The sequence below is a fragment of the Palaemon carinicauda genome, chromosome 11 (genome assembly GCF_036898095.1).
Source record: "Palaemon carinicauda isolate YSFRI2023 chromosome 11, ASM3689809v2, whole genome shotgun sequence".
Lineage (NCBI taxonomy): Eukaryota > Metazoa > Arthropoda > Malacostraca > Decapoda > Palaemonidae > Palaemon > Palaemon carinicauda.
Window position 1 is genome coordinate 142,831,718 of NC_090735.1, and position 23,004 is coordinate 142,854,721.

At 40.5% G+C, this 23,004-nt stretch overlaps 1 protein-coding gene across 1 annotated transcript in view; it reads right to left on the reverse strand.

Moving 5' to 3' along the window:
• Positions 1–12,975: 12,975 nt before the first annotated feature.
• LOC137650256 (proline-rich protein 36) overlaps positions 12,976–23,004 on the reverse strand; it is a 54,973-nt gene continuing 44,944 nt past the window's right edge. Inside the window, exon 11 of the mRNA XM_068383553.1 lies at positions 12,976–22,578. Within this exon, the coding sequence (XP_068239654.1) occupies positions 19,486–22,578 (3,093 nt within the window). The 3' untranslated portion in view covers positions 12,976–19,485. The remainder of the gene's footprint in view (positions 22,579–23,004) is intronic.

Genomic DNA, 23,004 nt, shown 5'->3' on the forward strand with positions numbered 1-23,004 from the left:
AAGTGCCTAGTGTTACGCAAAGTGTTGTGAACAGTGTTGCGACCGAGGGTTCGTCTGTTCGTGCCTGTCGTCCACCTAGTCCGGGACCTCTTGCAAGCTCCCAAGCCCAGGGGAGAAGCAATGTCGTACGACTTATGGGTTCGAGAGGCCTTGATCAGCGAACAGACGTTCCCTCTTTGGTATCAGGCGGATCTCGTCAAGATCGCCCCTACCAAAGTAAGACGAGAGAGCCCATTTTTACCTCGTCGTCCGAAGGTGTTTCACGTAAGAAACCTTGGACCAAGGTCTCTAGACCTTTAAAGCGTAAGTCGGTCCCTTCAGGACAAGTCCAACGTCCCGGATGTAGCCACTGGGACAGTTCGGACCCGTTGCCGTCATCTGATGACTGCTCGCCGCCTAAGAGAGGCAAAGTTGTGCCGTCTCATTCGCTAACCCCGTCTGTTACCGCACCTGCTTCCGTAGACCCTAAATGGGTGTTACTGCAAGACATGCAGTCTAAGCTTGCATCCTTGATGGAGGACTACAACGCTGAGAAGGTTTCCGTTGAACCTACTGGCCATCAGCCATCCAAGCGTTCTGTTGTGCGTCCTGTTGACGTGGATGTAGCTTTCTCGCGTCAACCAGTTGGGGTGGTACCTCCACCGATGCGACCCAGTGTGGATTTCCAGCCGCACGTTGACGTTAGGCAACGCGCTGATGCGATTGGTGACGTTCAGGACGTTCATCAACCATCAGAGTTGACTTGTTTTGACGCGGTGCGTCAACCTCCGCAACCCGGTATGGTGTTGACTGCACAACCCAGACGGTCTAAACAGTCTCGGGTGGACGCTGTGCGTCCTCGCGCACCTGTTGTTGTTGACAGTTCCCAGACTGTTCAGCAGTTCCAGGACGCTGCGTCCGGCTCCGTCACGTATGCACCAGTGCGACCGGACTCTGCGAGTCAAACGTTGCCTACACCTTTGCCGTTTTCTCATCAGTTATCGGATGAGGAACTGTCAGATGAGGACGTTGCTGAACCACAGCCTGAGGATCAGCCTTCAGAATTAGATGAGCCTAAAGCAGTTCAACCATCCTTGGACTTTAGAAAAGTCATGGTTGTTTTTAAAGAGTTGTTCCCTGATCACTTTATTTCTGTGGCTCCTCGTTCGCTGCCGTCCGAGTTTGTCTTAGGCGTTCCTGCTACCATGCCTGCCTTTACTAAACTCGTTCTCTCTCGCTCATCCAAGAGAGCTTTACGGCTGTTAGGCGATTGGTTAGAGACCAAGAGGAGTTTAGGGAAGACGGCGTTTGCCTTCCCCCCATCTAAACTCTCGTCTAGATCGAGCATCTGGTATGGCTTGGAAGTTCCTGCCTCTGCCCAGGGCGACTTCTCAAGTCTTGTAGACTCTCCCCGCCGCCTTGCCATGAGACGCTCGAAGATTAGTTGGTCACCCTCAGACCTGGACCACCTTCTTAAAGGCATATTTAGGGCGTTTGAAGTCTTTAACTTCCTGGACTGGTGTTTGGGAGCCCTGAGTAGGAAAATCTCATCTGCCGATAGGGATGTTTCCTTACTCATTATGTCCTGCATGGACAAGGCCGTCTGCGATGGGTCCAACGAGCTTGCCGCTTCATTCACGTCCGGAGTCCTTAAGAAACGAGAGTCTCTGTGCTCTTTTCTGTCAGCAGGAGTGACGCCATGCCAAAGATCTGAGCTACTCTTTGCGCCCTTGTCTAAGTGCTTGTTTCCTGAAGTCTTGGTTAAGGAAATTGCCTTGTCTTTAGTGCAGAAGGACACCCACGATTTAGTTGCGTCCTCGGCTCGCAAAGCTCCCCCTTTGCCTGCCTTGTCTACTAGACCTAGGATAGACACTCCAGCGTCCAGGTTTATCCCGCCCTTTCGTGGCAGAGCCTCCAGCAGGGGAGGTGCTCGTGCCGAAGGGAAGAGAGGAAAGAGGAAAGGATCCAAGTCCTCTAAGGGCAGAGTCTGACTGCCCGCAACTTCAGACAGCAGTAGGTGCCAGACTCAAGAACTTCTGGCAAGCCTGGGAGAAGAGAGGCGCAGATCAACATTGTGTGAGGTTGCTCAGAGAGGGGTACAAAATCCCTTTTGTACGCAGACCTCCTCTAGCGACGTCCCCCATCGATCTCTCTCCCAGGTACCGAGAGGAAGAAAAGAGACAAGCCCTGAAACTGGAAGTGTCTCTTTTGCTAGAGAAGGGAGCGGTGGTCAAAGTCTCGGACCTTCAATCACCGGGGTTTTACAACCGTCTCTTCCTAGTATCAAAGAAGACAGGAGGTTGGAGACCGGTGCTAGACGTCAGTGCTCTGAATGTCTTTGTCACAAAGATGAAGTTTACCATGGAGACCACAAAGTCAGTCCTAGCAGCAGTCAGAAGGGAAGACTGGATGGTCTCTAGACCTAAGGGACGCTTACAGTGAACCCTCGCTACTTCGCGGTTCGACAATCGCGGATTCACCACTTCGCGGGGTTTTTCCATAACCCATATATATATACATATCGCGGATTTTCCGGAAAATTCGAAAATACCGCGAAATCTGAAGACCCCCAAATACGATATTTTGTTACCTGTAATTCCATTAATACTGTAATTAGTAATATCTGCTCTTACTGATTGTTCATTGCATTACATATGATATATAATTCAGCACAGAAAGAAATAAAACACGAAAAGAGAATGTGATCATACGATAATTCAGTACGTAGTAAAATTAAATCGAACATGAAACGCAAATCAGATGCAGTCATACCATATTAGAATGGTGTGTACTGTAATGGATGTGCTTCTTTTCCATGAATCTTTTGTATGTATACGTACGTAGTACAGTACTGCATCCAATAATATTCTTTGTTGCAAAAATCACATTTCGAATAAGCGTACGAGAGAGAGAGAGAGAGAGAGAGAGAGAGAGAGAGAGAGAGAGAGAGAGAGAGAGAGAGAGAGAGAGAGAGAGAGAGAGGCGTAAAATAGCGTACGTAAAGTGTGTATTATTATTATTGTTATTATTATTATTGTTGTTGTTGTTAATAAAATTATTATTGTTATTATTATTATCATTATTATTATTATTATTACTGTACAGTATTATTATCATTATTTATTATTATTACGGTATTGTACTTAATCTACGTACGTTCAGTATGCGCGGGGCATCTTCTATGAGTAGGTAACCAACGCATCATAGTACTGTAAGACGGGTTGTGATTGGTTCAAGCGCTGATAGATGACGAATCAGAACTCAAGTTTTGTTATCTAGCCTGTGATTGGTGTTTTGCCCGCATCTTCTACCCGCAGCATCAAAGTTCTCGCGGGGCTGGATCGTTCACTTTCTCTTACCGCGTATCGCTGAGTAGACGTTCTTAAGTTTGTGAAGTTTAATCTGTGCTGTGTGCGACTGTTTTAAGTTGAACTTTTTGTTACAGTACAGGGGGTCCTCGGGTTACGACGCTGATCCGTTCTTAAGACGCGGTGTAACCCGAATTTCCGTGTAAGTCGGAACACCATAAATATACGTACTGTACTGTACTGTAAAGTATTACTGTATACTGTACTATAATAAAATGTATCAAATGACATAAAAACAATATTAGAAAAAGAGAAAACAATTCCTTACCACATGAATTAAAGTAAATATCAATAAAAAAAGAAAACAATTCCTTACCACATGAATTAAAGTAAATATCAATAAAAAAAGAAAACAATTCCTTACCACATGAATTAAAGTAAATATCAATAAAAAAAAGAAAAAAATTCCTTACCACATGAATTAAAGTAAATATCAATAAAAAAAGAAAACAATTCCTTACCACATGAATTAAAGTAAATATCAATAAAAAAAAAGAAAACAATTCCTTACCACATGAATTAAAGTAAATATCAATAAAAAAAGAAAACAATTCCTTACCACATGAATTAAAGTAAATATCAATAAAAAAAAAAAGAAAACTATTCCTTACCACATGAATTAAAGTAAATATCAATAAAAAAAAAGAGAACAATTCCTTACCTTATTCCTATGGTTGGCTTGCACACTGGAAGGGATGTTGCAAGGGACGGAGAGACTGGTTTATTGTGGAGAGGAAGGTGCAGAAGATGCTGGAGAAACTGGAGCAGGTGAATCAGGATTCTCTGGAAGTGAGACAGAAGATGCTGGAGAAGCTGGGGCAGGCGAGTCTGGAGGTGAAGAGCCTACAAGAGATAGTGGAGAAGCTGGAGAAGCAGAGGCAGCTGAGGTTGATGGCAGAGGCTCTGTAGCAATAGAGGCAGCTGAGGTTGATGGTAGAGGCTCTGTTGCAGGCAAATCTGGAGTAGTAGAGGCAGCTGATGTAGAGGGTGCAGTTCTCTCTACTTTCTTAAAATACCGCTCCAGGTTAGACTGGACAGAGAGGATCCTCTTCTCATCCATAATCTCCTTATAACACTGCAGTAAGTCCATGACACCTCTGGAAACCCTGGTGAACCTGTCCATGTTGGGATCTTGAGCCTCGAAAGTTGCCAATGCTTGTTGTATCTCGGCAAAACCTTTTGACAAGCCCTGCCTTGTGAAAGCCTTAGGGTCTGGGGTGGGGGCTTCTTCCTCTTCCTCTATGATCTGCTTCTCCAGTTGTATCAAGTCCCCAGCAGATAACTCCTCTCCATGAGATTCTAGCAGCTCCGTAACATCATCAACCTCCATCTCCAAATCGGTTTCCTCACTCAGGGCAACAATGTTCTTGATAACATGGTCAACTGTGTCCTCAAACCCATGAAAATCATTAACAAATTGAGGACATAGCTTCCTCCAAACACCATTCATGTTTGTAACCTTCACCTCCTCCCAGGAATCAGCAATGTTCTTAATAGCATCAAGGATGTTGTAGGACTTCCAAAAGTCCTTCAGAGTCAAATCCTTCTTCGTTTCAGTTGCCTGTAATGCCATAGCAAGTGTTCTTCGGAGGTAGTAGGCCTTGAATGAAGCAATCACTCCCTGGTCCATAGGCTGTAAAAGGGCCGTGGTATTAGGTGGAAGGTAAACCACCTTCACATTAGGGTGAAAGTCTCCCAGCTGGGCAGGGTGTCCAGGGGCATTGTCCAGCAATAGCAACACCTTAAAGGGGATACCCTTTTGGGCGCAATACCGCTCCACACTAGGTACAAAATGGTTGATAAACCAGTCTTCAAACACTGCAAGTGTCACCCATGCCTTCTTATTTGCCTTCCAAATGACTGGGAGTTGACTCTTCCAAATTCCCTTGAGTGCCCTTGGATTTTCAGCCTGATAGACCAGCATGGGCTTCAGTTTGAAGTCGCCAGCAGCATTTCCCCCAAGAAGCAAAGTTAGCCTCTCCTTGCCTGCTTTATGACCGGGTGCTGACTTCTCCTCCTTTGCTATGTACGTGCGGTTAGGCATGCGCTTCCAGAATAAACCTGTCTCATCCGCATTGAACACCTGATAAGCAGAATAACCCCCCTCCCTAATTATCTCAGCCAATGCTTTAGGAAATTCACTTGCTGCTCTCTCATCCCCACTAGCAGCTTCACCTTGCACTTTAAGATTATGGTAATTGGCCCGAGCCTTAAATCGCATAAACCAACCCCTACTAGCCGAAAACTCTTCACTTTCACTTTCTCCCCCCCTTTCTTTTTTCAACGCTTCAAACAACCTTTTAGCCTTCTCTTGAATAACCATTAAGCTCACTGGAATACGCCGTTGATTTTGATCTTCCAACCAAAGCACTAATAACCTTTCCATTTCGATAATTAAACCACTACGCTGTTTCGTTATCACTGTTGCTTTCATTGGAGCAGATCCTTTTACGTGTTCAACAATGCGCTCCTTATCTTTAAGGATAGTAGCCACGGTCGAACGGCTAAGGCCAAGCGATCGGCCAATGTTCGTTGGCGTTTCACCGTTTTTAGACCGCTTAATAATGTCTAATTTCACTTCCATGGTGATGGCCTTCCTTTTCTTCGATGCACTACCATCAGAAGAATCTGCCTTGCGCTTTGGAGCCATAATGAAGGGCAAAAAGTTCAAAAAAACGATCAAACACGTGAGAGAAAGAACAGGCAATCACAACCAAAAATGGCGTATGAGTGGAACTGAGCGACGCCGTCTTCCTCGCCCACAACCACCGCAAAGCGTATTCATCCACCGCGCGCTAGAAACTAGTTCGCAATTGTTTACGTCGCTTACGACGCTAACGGTGTAAGACGGAACGACGCTTAATATTATTTTTATATTTTTATGGGGCGCGTTCGTAACGGCGAAACCGCGTAAGTCGGGACCGTCGTAACCCGAGGACCTACTGTACTGTACGTAAATCCTACTGTAATGGCTCCCAAGCGTTCTGCTTCTCTTAAGGCTGGTAGTGAGCCTAAACGCCACCGAAGGATGATGACGATAGCTGAGAAGGTTACGCTTCTCGACATGTTAAAAGATGGTAGAAGTTACGCGGCCGCCGGCCGCCATTTTGGCATCAACGAATCCACCGTTCGCTATATCAAAAAGGACGAGGCGAACATTAGAAAGACGGCTGCAATCACCTTTAGCAGATCAGCGAAGCGAGTCGTTACAACGCGTAATTAAACGATCGTACGCATGGAAGGTGCTTTAGCTGTGTGGATTGCCGACTGCCGGAAGAAGAACATAGCGTTGGATACGAACGCCATCCAAACAAAGGCTTTGAGTTTATATGAGAATTTTGCTGCAAAGGAACCTAAAGACGACGACGGCAACCATGCTGAAGATGATGATGATGCAGATGATCCTCAACCAGGGACATCCACTGATTCCCAGCCTCAGAAACGTTTTTCCGCAAGCAAAGGATGGTCCGCGAAGTTTCAGAAACGCTTCGCCCTGAAAAGCGTTTCCCTGCATGGGGAGTCTGCTTCCGCTGACACTGCCGCTGCTGAAACTTACGTGAACCAGACGTTCAAGAATATTATCGCCGAAGGTGGATACAAGCCGGAACAAGTCTTTAATATGGATGAGACTGGCTTGTTTTGGAAGAGAATGCCGTCGTGAACTTTCCTGTTCAAAGAGGAAGCCAAAGCCTCTGGCTTTAAGGCATTCAAGGATCGCGTTACCCTCGTGATGTGTGGCAATGCTGCTGGATTTTTGTTAAAGCCGGGGCTTATTTATAAGTAGAAAAATCCTCGCGCTTTGAAAAATAAAAATAAGAATCTCCTTCCCGTGTACTGGATGCATAATCAAAAAGCATGGATTACGAAGATGCTGACCTCCAACTGGTTCCACCAGTGTTTTATCCCGCAAGTCAGTAAATATCTCTTAGAGAAGGGCTTGCCATTCAAGATCCTTCTCCTTATGGATAACGCTGGTGGACACGCAACTGACCTGTCGCATGAGGGCATTCAGGTTGAGTTCCTGCCACCCAACACCACGTCATTAATTCAACCGATGGACCAGGGGGTTATCAGGGCGTTCAAGGCCCTCTACACGAAGAATACCTTGGCGGACCTCGTTGCGTGTGTGGATGCTGCCCAAGATGACGAGGATGGAGATTTCAACTTGAAGGCGTACTGGCGGCAGTACACCATAGCCACGTGCCTGCAGAATATTCAGAAGGCACTTCAAGAGATGAAACCTGCAACCGTGAATGCGAGCTGGAAGAAGTTGTGGCCCGATATTGTTTACGACGACAAGGGATTTACTCAGTCGGAAATCCAACACTCTGCAATACGGAAATCTGTGCAGTTGGCTGCCATAATTGGAGGTGACGGGTTTGGCGACATGACGACTGAAGACGTCGACGAGTTGTTGGACTGCCATTCCCAGCCCCTAACTGACGCAGACCTCGAAGACCTGACGAAATCGGCAAGTGAGGAAGAGAGTGAGAGTACCCAGGAAGAGACCCAAGAAAATGTCGAAGAAACGGGCTTAACATTAGAACGGCTTGCCAAGGCCTGCAACCACGCGAAGGAGTTGAAAGAAATGTTGCAAGAGTGGGACGAGGATATGGTTCGCTCGATGCAATTCTGCAACAAGGTTGATGACATAATGACTCCCTACAAAATGCTCTTGGATCGAAAAAAGAAGCAGCGGCAACAACTTCCGATCACAATGTTCTTCCAGCCTCGCAAAAAAGAGCCAGTTCCTCCTGCTAGTATGCCTTCGGAAGAAATTGAAGTTTCCCAGGAAGAAGTTGAAGAGGTGTCCCAGGAAAAGACACCTCCGTCTGAAGAGACGTAAAATACTATCATTGGCTGCACAGTAGAACACATCATCAGCTTCATCATCATCATTTCTACTGTGCAGCAAATTCATCGCCATCACCATTCAAGTTTTTCTTCAACTTCTTTCGTGGTGAGTACAGTAACAATCTTTATTTTTTACTTTAATATTCTTACTGCCTGTTTTATAGTTTAGTAATGTACGTACTGTATGCATTAAGTTAAAGGGAAGGTTTTAAAAGTCTACATGTTGTAACCTATCATATTTTTTTTTGTTTAAAATTTACATTTACGTACGTAAAACAATCTCTCTCTCTCTCTCTCTCTCTCTCTCTCTCTCTCTCTCTCTCTCTCTCTCTCTCTCTCTCTCTCTCTCTCTCTCTCTCTCTCTCTCTCTCTCTCTCTCGTAAATTGTTTTCCTGCTTTGCTACGTACAATACTGTATAATTTATATTTGTAAGGTAACATATTTTGTAAATGCTTTTACTGTAAATACTGTATGTACTGTATCATTATTTATCACTATCATCATGCGCGTTAAATGCCTTGTTTGTTCTGAGCGTGGTTGTTTACTGAGCGTACACGCCGTCGTTTCAGGCGGCGTCATAAAGAAAAACATTTCATTTGGAAGTCCTAAGAAAAATACGTAAACTAAAACATTGGTAATAAACAAATCAACATACAGTACAGTACTGTATAATCAATATAATCGATGCAAAAACTAACCTATACATATATGTGTACTGTACTCTAAATAAGTTTGTTTCTTCATTATGATCAGAGATGAACGTAAACAAAACATTGGTTGCCATTTTTTATCGTGCTTTTTAGGTGTTTAGGAAACGCATGATATAAAATCGCCTTTGATATTTGTGCCTGTTTTAGTTTAGGGTGCTGTAGTACATGCATTAAGTGTTCTGTACATTAAAGGGTGGTTTGTTAACAGTACTATGTACAAGGGAAGGTTTTAAAAGTCCGAATATACATGTTAAATAAATAGGTAAATATGATGTCACTACTTCGCGGATTTTCCCCTATCGCGCCCGCGTCTGGAACCTATCTACCGCGATAAACGAGGGTTCACTGTACTTCCACATCCCCATTCACTCAGACTCCCAACCTTTTCTGAGATTCGTCTTCGACGATGTGGTGTACCAGTTTCGGGCCCTGTGCTTTGGCCTAAGCACAGCTCCTCTCGTGTTTACGAGGCTTATGAGGAATGTGGCAAAATTCCTCCATTTATCGGACATCCGAGCCTCCCTTTATTTGGACGACTGGCTTCTCAGAGCCTCTTCCAGTTATCGCTGTCTGAAGGATCTCAATTGGACTCTAGATCTGACCAAGGAATTGGGACTCATAGTCAACTTGGAAAAGTCACAGCTGGTCCCATCCCAAACTATTCTGTATTTAGGGATGGAGATTCACAGTCAAGTTTTTCGGGCTTTTCCGTCGGCCCCCAGAATAGATCAAGCCCTGCTCGTCATCCAGAAGATGTTGAAGAAAGAACGCTGCTCAGTCAGGCTTTGGATGAGTCTGGTAGGAACGCTGTCATCCCTGGAGCAATTTGTCTCGCTGGGAAGGCTACACCTCCGACCTCTACAATTCCATCTGGCTTTTCACTGGAAAAAGGACAAGACGCTAGAGGCGGTCTCGATCCCGATTTCCGAAAAGATAAAGACTTGTCTGACTTGGTGGAAGGACAATATCAGCCTACGAGAGGGTCTTCCCCTGGCAGTTCAGAAACCCAACCACGTTCTCTTCTCGGCCGCATCGGACTTGGGCTGGGGCGCGACGCTGGACGGTCGGGAATGCTCAGGTCTGTGGAACTCGAGTCAGAGGAGCATGCATATCAACAGCAAGGAGCTTTTGGCGGTTCATCTGGGCTTGATAAGCTTCGAGAATCTCCTTCGAGGCAAGGTGGTGGAGGTCAACTCGGACAACACCACGGCCTTGCCGTACATTTCCAAACAGGGAGGTACCCACTCATTGACTCTGTACGAGATCGCAAGGGACCTGCTCATCTGGTCAAAAGATCGAGGCATCTCCCTAGTAACGAGGTTCATCCAGGGTGACTTGAACGTCCTAGCGGATTGTCTCAGTCGGAAAGGTCAAGTAATTCCAACCGAATGGACCCTCCACAAGGATGTGTGCAAGAGACTTTGGGCGGCTTGGGGTCAACCCACCATAGATCTCTTTGCAACCTCGCTGACCAAGAGGCTTCCTATCTATTGCTCTCCAGTCCCAGACCCAGCAGCAATACATATAGATGCCTTCCTCCTAGATTGGTCACATCTAGATCTTTACGCATTCCCACCATTCAAGATTGTCAACAAGGTACTGCAGAAATTCGCCTCTCACGAAGGGACAAGGTTGACGTTAGTTGCTCCCCTCTGGCCCGCGAGAGAATGGTACACCGAGGTACTTCGATGGCTGGTAGACGTTCCCAGAAGTCTTCCTCTAAGAGTAGACCTTCTACGTCAGCCACACGTAAAGAAGGTACACCAAAGCCTCCACGCTCTTCGTCTGACTGCCTTCAGACTATCGAAAGACTCTCGAGAGCTAGAGGTTTTTCGAAGGAGGCAGCCAGTGCGATTGCTAGAGCGAGGAGAGCGTCTACCATTAGAGTTTACCAATCGAAGTGGGAAGTCTTCCGAGACTGGTGCAAGTCAGTTTCCGTATCCTCGTCCAGTACCTCTGTAGCCCAAATAGCTGATTTTCTCTTATACCTGAGAAAAGTACGATCCCTTTCAGCTCCTACGATCAAGGGCTACAGAAGCATGTTGGCCTCGGTCTTCCGGCATAGAGGCTTAGATCTTTCCAACAATAAAGATCTGCAAGACCTCCTTAAGTCTTTTGAGACCTCTAAGGAACGTCGTTTGGCTACACCTGGGTGGAATTTAGACGTGGTCCTAAGATTCCTCATGTCAAGACAGGTTTGAGCCTTTACATTCAGCCTCCCTGAAAGATCTCACTCTTAAGACTCTTTTCCTGGTATGCTTAGCATCGGCTAAAAGAGTCAGTGAGCTTCATGCCTTCAGCAAGAACATCGGGTTTTCGTCAGAAAAAGCTACTTGTTCTCTGCAGCTTGGTTTCCTAGCCAAAAATGAGCTACCTTCTCGTCCTTGGCCTAAATCTTTCGATATTCCTAGCTTATCGGAGATCGTAGGCAATGAACTAGAAAGAGTATTATTCCCGGTTAGAGCTCTTAAGTTCTACTTAACTCGTACTAAACCTTTACGAGGCCAATCTGAAGCGTTATGGTGTTCGGTTAAGAAACCATCCTTGCCTATGTCAAAGAATGCTTTGTCATATTTTATCAGATTGTTAATACGAGAAGCTCATTCACACTTGAGTGAGGAAGACCGATCTTTGCTTAAGGTTAAGACGCACGAGGTTAGAGCTGTAGCAACTTCCATGGCCTTTAAGCAAAATAGATCTCTGCAAAGTATCATGGACGCAACCTATTGGAGAAGCAAGTCAGTGTTCGCGTCATTTTACTTGAAAGATGTCCAGACTCTACGAGAACTGCTACACACTGGGACCATTCGTAGCAGCGAGTGCAGTAGTGGGTGAGGGCTCAACCACTACAATTCCCTAATTCCATATCCTTTTAATCTGTCTCTTGAAATGTTTTTTAATGTTGTTTTTTATGGGTTGTCCGGAAGGCTAAGAAGCCTTTCGCATCCTGGTTGATTTGGCGGGTGGTCAAAGTCATTTCTTGAGAGCGCCCAGATTAGGGGTTTGATGAGGTCCTGTTGTATGGGTTGCAGCCCTTGATACTTCAGCTCCTGGGAGTCTGTCAGCATCCTAAGAGGATCGCTGGGCTCCGTAAGGAAGACAGACGATTACTCTGCCTTGTAAGTATAAGTCGACTTCCTTACCAGGTACCTATTTATTTTGGTTTTGTTATATTGATAACTGTCAAAATGAAAAAACTCTTAGCTTATACGATGTAAACATATTTAACTCTGGTCTCTACCCACCTCCTTGGGTGTGAATCAGCTATTATATATTCACGGGCTAAGTTAAATATTTAAAAATGATATTTTAATTATAAAATAAATTTTTGAATATACTTACCCGGTGAATATATAAATTAAACGACCCTCCCTTCCTCCCCAATAGAGACGCAGTGGGATGAGAAGAAATTGAAGGTTTTGTTTACATCGAGAGTGGTATCTGGCCGACAGTTGGCGCTGGTGGGCACACCCGCAACCTGCATAGCGATCGCTCGCGAGTTTTTTATGTATGTGTCTGTCGAGCAACAGAGTTGCAGCTATTATATATTCACCGGCTAAGTATATTCAAAAATTTATTTTATAATTAAAATATCATCTTACGAGACAGAATCTTTGGCTCGTGACCTTTTGATGTGGACTGTAGGACACGAACATAAAGAAAGACGAAACCCGTTTATTTTTGCTGCATTAAACATCTTTGGGTCTATTGCAAGTTTAGGTTTAGGAATTTCCAATCGTCTTAAGCTAACGCTCACGTTCGCGAGCTAGGCAATTTATGTAGGCCAATGTATATAAATAACTACATGTTTGTATTAGTTAGGGAAAAATATAAATGATTGAATTTTTCATGTTTGATTAATAAATACCTCTACTTCAGAAAATCAAATTTAAGTACTATTTTACCCAAAGCTGCTGCAAAACTGAACAATAAAATAAAATATGGGTAATTGTTTTTATAGTCTTAGTCAAAACAGCAGAAGGAAGAATTGATATTTTTTTTCAGTTCTAGAAAATAAGTTTCTTTCTTTAACTTAGAGGAGTAATAAAATGCACACTTTTTCTAGAATCATTCTTTACTGTGTAAGTTGCTTACACACCACAAGAGGTGAGTTATTGCTCTATGGCAATGATGAACCAACTTTGACACTATTAATATTACACTTTATGCGTGCAACATTAGTCTAGGGTAGTTCAAAATTACCAAATAGTAGAGCATACACACACACTTCATGGTTGAATGGACACAAAAAGCTGAGCTGTGAAAGATGGTGATAGGCATCATGATTTCATCTTTTGTAGATGAGACATGGATGATGATGTATACACCATTAGCTACCACCAATGACACAGGAGTAGTCTCATCACACTACACTACAAATGGAACAGCAAAGAATAAACCATTTCTTGGGGAGAAATCTCTAAAGGAGATTACACATCTTCATGTTCAGTCAAGACCTTGTTTCCCTATTAGCTGATTTACATAAAAAAGTACAAAAACAACCTTTTCCAAGATTAAAAATACAAATAATTCATCTAGTGGTAGGTATTTATGAGATACTCTAATGATATGAACATAAAAGACGGAAGAACTTCAAACAAAAAATCATATAGAAAATAAAAAAACAAGGTCCTAAATCAGCATATGTGATTATAAACAATACAAAGGGAAAAAAAATTTTAAGTTATTAAAATACAATAATCACTAGAGCCTACACTGTGTGACTGAAACCAGCAGCCTCAACAAATAACGATTAAGCATGTAGATGCCTTGGGGTCAAAACTGGACTCAAATCATTGTTGTTTTAACAGAATAATTTCAGATTCAAAAGTATTTTAAGATATTAATGGACAAATGCACACTGTCGCAGTACTTTCTCTGTATGTAAGAAAGGAGGACAATTAGGTTTATGAAAAAAAGGTAAAAACCTAAAAGAACTGCATAAGGCATGTAATGTCTTATTTTATAAGGAAATTATATCTCAGCCCAATGTATTTAGTAGAATATAATGTATATGCATTAAAAGAATAAATGCCATACTACTTGTTTGTACTATAATTTCATATTAAAATTAAAAGTTTTCTTTGTAACTGTAATGGTACACCAAAAAATGCAATGTTACATAGCACACCTTATAAAAGAAACAGGGATTTAACATTAAACCTTACTTAAGACTTACGATTATAATACCACCACTTCTAGCACTAAACATGTTTTTTATTAGCAAAGGCAGTATAGCCTCATTTAATTGAGAGATTCATATAATAATAGTGGCATATCATCACTTAATGGGACAGATTGATGAGATAGATTGATTTAAGAAATGCATCATAATAAAAGTATGTGCCCTATTGGTATATAACAGCAACGGAGTCCAGCAATGACCAAATGCTTACCCGAGATTCATGAGTTGTATTAGTATTTGTTTCCTAAAAACAATGCCATGGGTACCAAAGTTACGAAGACAAAAACAATTACTGTACGTACTGTCATTTTCAAGACAAATGGACCAGAACAATTGCCTAAAAAGCTTATGCTGCCTAAACTTGAATCTATTGCAAGTTACAGATACAAAGAAATGTTATAGAATAAACAGCCAAACGTTTCAACAACCTAATTCTCAATGCATATTAAAGTGCTATCCTTTGTAAGATAGATCAAACAACAGCTAACCTTCATTACATTTGAAACCTAACTTGGCAGCACAGTTCTCAAAAACATTTCCTGACGCAACTTTTTTTTTTTTTTTCACAAGAAAACGGCTTAAAATTCATATTGATTTTGTGAGTAATAAGGATTTATATGCAGACAACTCTTCAGACTACAGAAATTGATATTGTAGGCTCAAAATATGACACCTAAAATCTAATTATAATAATATAAATTAACTGACTATTTGTGACCACCATCTATTCATGGTGAAATATATATATTTAATACATGTATAATAAACAAGAAGACACAGGCATATAAGATATTGTGTAGACAGTATGTTTAAGTTTCTTCTTCCTCCCTTTTCATGTAAGCCAATTAAAACAAAAACATTCCATAGCCATCTTAAAACCTAAATTATCACTGACAGATTAGCCAATGAAAACAACCTTGTAAGACACAGTCAACATCAAGAGGTGAAAAAGGAAAACTGAAGAAAAAATCTTTAACCTTTAACAAGGCACTATTGATCTATATTGCATTCTAATACACAGTATAGTATCTAATTAATTTCTACATATGCATATATATGCAGACTCATGATAGTTTTTCAATTAATATCTTACAATATAATAAAAAAAAAACACAGAAAGGAAATACTAATGGTTATTAATTTGGCAGTGGTTTTAACTACAAGCTTGTTTTTGTTGTAACTTTCTTACCTAGTCTCAGGAGGTATTTATTCAAAGTCACATGCACATAAGAAAGTCTGGCATGCCACATGACACACACATATACCCATGAAATTAAGTACAGTAAAACAAAAGAAGGAAAGTGGAGAGTAAGAAATGGGTATCGATTAGTGATGCAACCCAAATGCAAATTAACACCATATAAAAGTAATGTGAAGTTGAAACAGCAATTAAATATACAATATAAATAACATACAACTAAATCTGTAATAATGGAGTAAAAGAGACAATACAAATAATAAACTTTTCCAGTTGAAAGTACAGTATTGACAAAACATACAATTACAAGACCAGTGGGACATCCTCTGTGAAAAGAGGAGGACCAACTGGACTTAAGCTATTTACAAGCAGTACAGAGTCACAGAGTTTTAGCACCAGCAATGAAACTATGAAAGGATGAAGTGCTAAATAAATAACAATAAGTACAACAACCTATCACAAAAAATCTATTGAGACTAAAGCTTTGGCTCATCCACGAAAGGCAACAACAACAATAACAGAAATGGAAGATGATAATTAATTGTTATGGAAGCAGCTCAACCTTCATCTCTATTCCCACTATAATTATAGGTAGTATAAAGCTGACAAAATTTATTAGGATAGAACAATGACATTACCGCTCAAGGTAGACAGATTACAACCACTCCAAAATTTAATTGAAAAAAAGAAAAAAAAAACTGTAAATGCATCAAGCTAATAATATCATCGTCCTAGAGGAGCAGAGAAATCATATATTCAGGTACTGTAATGGTTTGTGTTTAGCACACAAAATAAAATCACTGTAAGAACCAATCACTATAAAATAACCATAGCATTAATTATAAAATATGAACGCTGAAATGAATCTAAATAAAGTGTTTGTATTCTCAATAACTGACTTAGATATACCTTGAATTTTGTAGTTCTTAAAAAGATGCACGATCTAAGAAGTAGATAATAATACCCAAAAACTGCTGTACACCAATGAATAAAAACATCTCACAACATATAATCTTTGGCACACACACATACTTCACAATGCAGTGAAACTTTAAGGAAATGAAATGCACAGGATTTCAACTGTGACAACAATGTCACAGAAGTAGGTTGTCTTTTGAAGGACTTTATTCAGCAACTGAAATAGAAATGTTAGTCCATCAGAATAAACTGACATGCTATACGGAGTAAATCTACTATTCTATATCATGATGTAAAACTAGATGAAACTGTGTATGAAATTTGAGAAGCTATGTGGTGAAGAGTATATCAAACCACTAACAAAGAGGCTGATGTGATAAGTTTGAAATCTTTGGTCTTTGCCTTGAATGCATACTCCTACTAACTACAAAAAGATCTCTTGAAGTACAGAAATCCCTGATGAGATTGTCAAATTGAACATAAAACCTTGATGGAACAGGCAATCAAACCTTATATATAATCTTTACAAGTTCTAGTTCACTGAAATGACATGGCAATGTATTGCATAAGTTTGAATAGTCTAAGTACTACAAGCAATATAATCATGTATTCATTTATGGAACGCCTTAAAATTCTGATGGACTACATATTAAAATTTACACAATGCAGCTCAGTAATAAATCTTTTGTATCAAATTAAAATCAGAAGTAATTTTTATGCTAATTTAGAAATGGATACAAATTCCTTAAAGGTACATTATAAATCAAGGAGTAGCTTGTTATTTAAGCTACATCATCTTTAGTGTAAATAATCCAGTGGTGTATTCAATGACTAAGATAGAGCTTACAATGAGATGCAACTTATACTGCTGTCACCAGTTTATCATTCAGTTCAAATTATAATATACACTTCTTTTAAAATCACCAATAGCTGACATCAATTTTCTTCTCATTTAATGAAACAAGTATTAAATTCCATTCAATTTGAAATAAAACTCCCACAAAAGCAGTGTACTGTACATGCATACACAATAGATATTGAAGCAAATAACAGAGAATTATTTTCATTTGCCGTTTATGGCACATGACTCGAGAATTATGGGTTCCATGCTCAACAATCTACCATGATCAGACTGCTGGAACTTTGAAAGCAGGGTTGACAAACTTATTACTGTCCACAAGCCACTTTTACATATTTTTATATAAAAATGGTTCTGAATATGCTATAATACTTTGAGATCATTAAAAATAACTGGCATGGGATATACTGCAAGTACTTCCATTTTATTTAGAATATAACTTTCACTTAACTCACAAGGAATATGGGTCCAATACTTTTGGGCTGATAAAAAAACAAACCGTTAGATGTTTCTGTATCCTCCAGAAATTTATGCACAGTAAGGAATATTTATTCCTTTCATGCACCTGGATACACAACATGTATACATGACTTGAGTATGAAGTTCAACCTCCAACTGATCTTTGAGCTCCAGTCACTCCTCTGTTATTTAGAAAATGAAAATGAAAATCCTTCTTGTGACCAAAAGGTAATAATGTTTTAGAAATAAAATGGGTTTAGTCACTTCGATATCAACAGCACAAACAATGTATACCTATATCCTCTGCATACATTTCCTTAAATGCTTCACTGAATTCTAATATTCATGATGATCACACTTGAGGTTAATGACTAACATTCATAGCTGGGATAGTTCTCCATTAATTTCCCATTCAAAACTGAGCAGCAAAAGAAGTCTTGACAACAATACATGTCACATTCTAATATCTTAGCTTTCAGAGGATGACATTAACATACAGAAATTTCTTGAGGAAAAAAATCCAATCAAAGCATGTTAACTTTGACCTACCATCAATGGACCCAACACAAAATTTCCATATAACCAACAAAAGATAAACAACACAATGTAAAATGAGTCTTGATTTAAAATTGAATATATCTGAGACAAGGATATTAAAAGGAATCATAAACCTGCAAAAACTCATACGTGCACACACACACAACACTCAAAACTTCAATCGCATTTTTTCTGATGTAGTTGTGTGGACCACAAAACACTAAGAAGTGTGGAGACAAGTTATTGCAAAATAGAAAATGCAATTTGATGGGCATTCTCTGTGAAAAATTTACCTATATGTATTCAAATTCCAAAGCATTTCAACAAGTGTTTGAACTTCTACATACATTTGAAATCACTGGACCTTTTCACGGGAGAATGAGATCTAAAGATCTACTATAAAAGAATTCTGGTGTGATGAGAGGAAACTGACCAATTATTCAGCACACAATTAAGTGCAATGATCTACCAGCTACGATTACAATAAACATAACTTACCGTAACATGTACCGAACACATATTCGTTTATAAAGCTTATTCAATCCTGCCTGTCACACAAACACAGGAACTTTGGCAGCATACTGCAAATTCTTTATACTTCAATACTGATCTCAGTGCAATGACTGGGCTACAGTAATTAATTTCTCTACTGCGACTGATGTCACCAATTGACCCCATGCACATTTGACTTCACCAGATTATTTTTATCACTTATATTAATATAAATAAAAATATATATATATACAAAACCATCTCATTCATATGGTAAAAACGGAGTAACTTATTTCTTTAACCATCAAAGCTCTTTTGAATTAAAAAAATCATATATTTTTTTTAAAAGTGACTACAGATACCATTTCTGTCCATTGCCTGGTAAAAGATGTTGAGTGTAACAGCTTGAAAACTAGTTAATACAACTTTGAAAATGTTATACCTTTATCAAAATACCCTAACCTTCATTAATTCCACATGAAAGCCTTAATCTAAAGTATCAAGGAGAGTACCCTATACCTTTCTAATAGGGTTCTACAATACAATATGTTAATGTCACAGCCAACAGCTACCAGAGGTCAACATGTAGTGTTGCCTTATTGAGATGGTCCACTTAGCTGTCTATGGCGACAATAATAACTACCAAATACTAATTTGCCACTTCAATATTATAGCTCTAGCTAGTGAAAATGAAAAGAATTGACAGTGATAATGATAAAAAATGCCTTTAGTGATTTAGGCAGTTTGGTCATTCTAATAACAACCTGAGCAACAGCATAAAATCACATCTGTGGCAGCTGGCATTCAAATCCATGCAGCTGTTATCTAAAATCAAACAGCTGATATTCAAATCCAAACTCCACTGACTATTAATTTCTCACAATTTGTCTGCATAATTTTCAATCATATTCTATAAGGCAGTATTTCAAACTTCAGTGATCTGTTCATGAGGGTCTAAGGGTCGACTTTCAGGATTTGAGGGGGACTGTGAGGAATGCTGACCTTCCACAATTCCTTCTCCTCCTCCTCCACTTACATCTCCAGGAGGTGGAGGTGGAGGGGGAGCACATTCTACAGTTACTACACTTTCAATACTGCCACTTCCTGTGTCCTGGCTACCTGATCCACTACTACTACTCTGGCTACCAGTACTGCTACTTATTATAGCACTAACTGCTATAGGTGAAGGTGGCACAACTTGACTTGGCTCACTAATTGGAGGTGGTGGAATGGGATCAGGAGATTCTGACTTCTCCTCATCCTCATCAACCATTGGATTTAATGTAACAGTTACACCACCAGCAGTGAAGCCAAGCTCATACCCAGATGATACAGAGTTATCTAATTCCTCATCCGAGTCTTGTTCAGCTTCTGGTTCATCAGATGGTGGAGGTGGGGGTGGCAAATCATCCACAACTGAGGCTACCTCCATCTGGCTTCCTTCATTGTCTTGGGGTGATTCTGAATCTTTTTCAGAACTGCCATGGGCACTGCCAAGTTGAACAGCTGTACTTCCTGAGGAAGATGAGCCCATATTTGCTAAATTTAGCATATCATCCAGTCCTTCCACATCTGCTGGAGGAACTAAAGGTGGAGGGGTATCTTCAGGAAGAGTATTTACTAGAGGGGCCATTTCCGGTAATGGTGGTGGTAGATCATTTGGAAATGTATCATCTACTTCCATTGGTGGTGGAGGTGGGGGTAACTCCCCACAAAGTGAGATGTGAGATTCACCTTCATCCCCTGCACTTTCATTAATTGCAGACGACTCTATAGGAGGCATACCATTATCAATGATATAAAGAGGATTTACTGTTTCTGTTGGTTGAGCGTGTGTTTCAGGCAAAGGCAACGGAGGCTCACTACCAAAATGATCTACAGTTGCAAGAGATGATGACAACTCTGGACTCTGTGATGGAGGTGGAGATGGTAAGTTCTCTCTCATTACATTATCATCTACAGATGGTGGGATTATATTAAATTCCTCTTGAACAGGTAAGGGTGGTGGTAAAATGGGATTCTCTTGGAAGGATGAAATATGCTCCTCCACCTCTTTTGAATCAGGTGCTGGAGGTGGTAGTTGTTGTTCTAATGTCTCTACAGTTTCTGTAGACTCCTGTAATTCTTCAAGTAGTGATTTTCCCATCGGTTGCTCTTCAAAAACTGGACTGTCAAGGGGTGAGGATGGCATTTTATCTGGACTTCCTGTTGTACCTGATGATTCATCATCAAAACTATCTCTATCTTTGGACACAGTTTCTATGTTTTTAGCATCTGAGCTAACTTTTTCAGTGCTCTTTATCTCTTCACTTTCAACTATAGGTGAGGTCTCTTTTTCTGGACTATCTGCAATCAATGATGAATCTTGATCTATGGAAGGATCCTTCTCCATTGTAACTAAGATGGTAGGAGATTCTTTTTCAAATAATTTCACTGCAGGAGGTGATTCCTTTTCAGATAATACTGATTCAATCTCTGAAGTTTTCTCTAGTGAAGAATCCATCATAGGACTTTTGTCTAGTATGGAATCCTTCACAGGACTTTTGTCATCTACAGGTGGTGGTGATGGCGACTTCCTCTGTGTATCTGGTGGAATACTGAAAGGGGCTTCTTCTTTTTCTGGACTCATTTCAGACATAGAATCTGGACTCTTTGTAAGACAAGGAGATTCACTCTCAGGACTTCTATCAAAAGTTGGTGATCCTTTCTCCTCTACTTTCACTACTCCTGGAGGGGTCTTCTTTGGGCTTTCTTGTTCTGGCGGTAATACTTTTTCTGGACTTGCAACTGGACTCTCTTTCAGAGGAGGAGATGGACTCTTTACAGGAAGAGGAGGAGATGGACTCTTTACAGGCGAAGGAGTTTTAACACGAGTAATCACTGATATATTCTGATTCTCATTTCTAGTTTCAATTGTAACTAATTCACCTTTTGGTTCCAAAGGAGGAAGATTATCCAAGTCACTCTCTAACAGGCCAGTTGCACCAGTATCTTTATCTAAATCAGGAATTTCTTTACTTGGTGATTTCTTCTCTGGACTTTTACTTCCCTTACGTACGCTTGCATAAACTGGGGTTTGCTGAGTTTCAGTCTTCTCGGTTTTATCAATCTTTTCGTAGGGTGGATATTTTTCTGGCGTATCGTAATCACTAACTAATTCATAATTACTTTCAGTTTCAACCTTTTTAACAACCTCATAACCTGGTTCAGCATCTCCATCACTTGATCGTCGACTAGTAAATTTCAATTGTTCATAATTTGGATCATGTTCCGAGGTAGTTCTTGCATGATGGACAGCACTCTTTAATTCTTCATAGCCAGGATCTGCAAACTCATTTGCTTTTCCTTTTACAGTTTCGTAGCCTGGGTCAGCAACTTCTGCTTGATGCACAACTGTCTCGTACCCTGGTTCGTCATCTTCTTGGGTTGTCTTATTAGCAACAGTTTCATACCCAGGCTCTGAGGTGGTTTGCTTGGTTTCTCCAGTTACTGTTTCATAACCAGGTTCATATTCTCGATGTTTCAATGTTTCATATCCTGGTTCTGATTCTATATCAGAAGTAGGTTTCACAGTTTCATATCCTGGATAGTTTTCTTCAGGGCGTTCTACACTTGCATAGGGTGGTTCAGAATTTTTGACAGTTTCATAACCAGGATCGGAACCTCCCGAATAGAAATTACCAGGATGCTGAGGTATTGTCTCATAGTTTGGATTTGGCTTTGGTAGAGGTTGTGATTGTTGGGAAGTTCCACTCCAAATGCTTGCTGTTTCATAAGATTTTGCTCTGCTAATGGACTTCGATGTATCGTTACTTCTTGTCTCTATGAGACTATGTGTCATGGCTCCAAGATCCACAGACTGACGGGGAGTCGTAGGAGGAGTGGAGTGATGAGAACCCCATCGACCACCTCCTATATCTACTGATCCTCTTCGTGAAGAATTCTCACTTCCATTATCACTTTCACCTCCACCAGAGCTATTGCCACGACTATGTCCAGGTCGCTGCTTCTTCATGACCTGAAAAATAGTCAATAACAAGAAAGTTAGTTATTTTCAAGTCCATGTAACATTCAACTACTATTCTAATAGATATTACAAGAACCATGTCTGAAATTTAAAAGTTTCACAAGGATTACCTAAAGGTAATTAAATATACTTGAAATCTAATTAATAAATTTGTTGACATAACAGGAAATAAATGAAAGGAACTATTAATAACATTTGAATACACATAATTTTGCACATTAAAAGCTTCACAGAATGTATGAGAGTATGACAGGTTTTTCCACAAAGTGAAATTCAAATATGCTTCTGTTAATTTGCACCCAGGTGTTTAGAATTTAATATAGTTTGTAATATGAGGCTTTACTGGAAATACATTTGGCTTATAAAAACAGCAAAGATTAGAGAAAGACTTAATGAGCATTTAATAAAACACAGTCT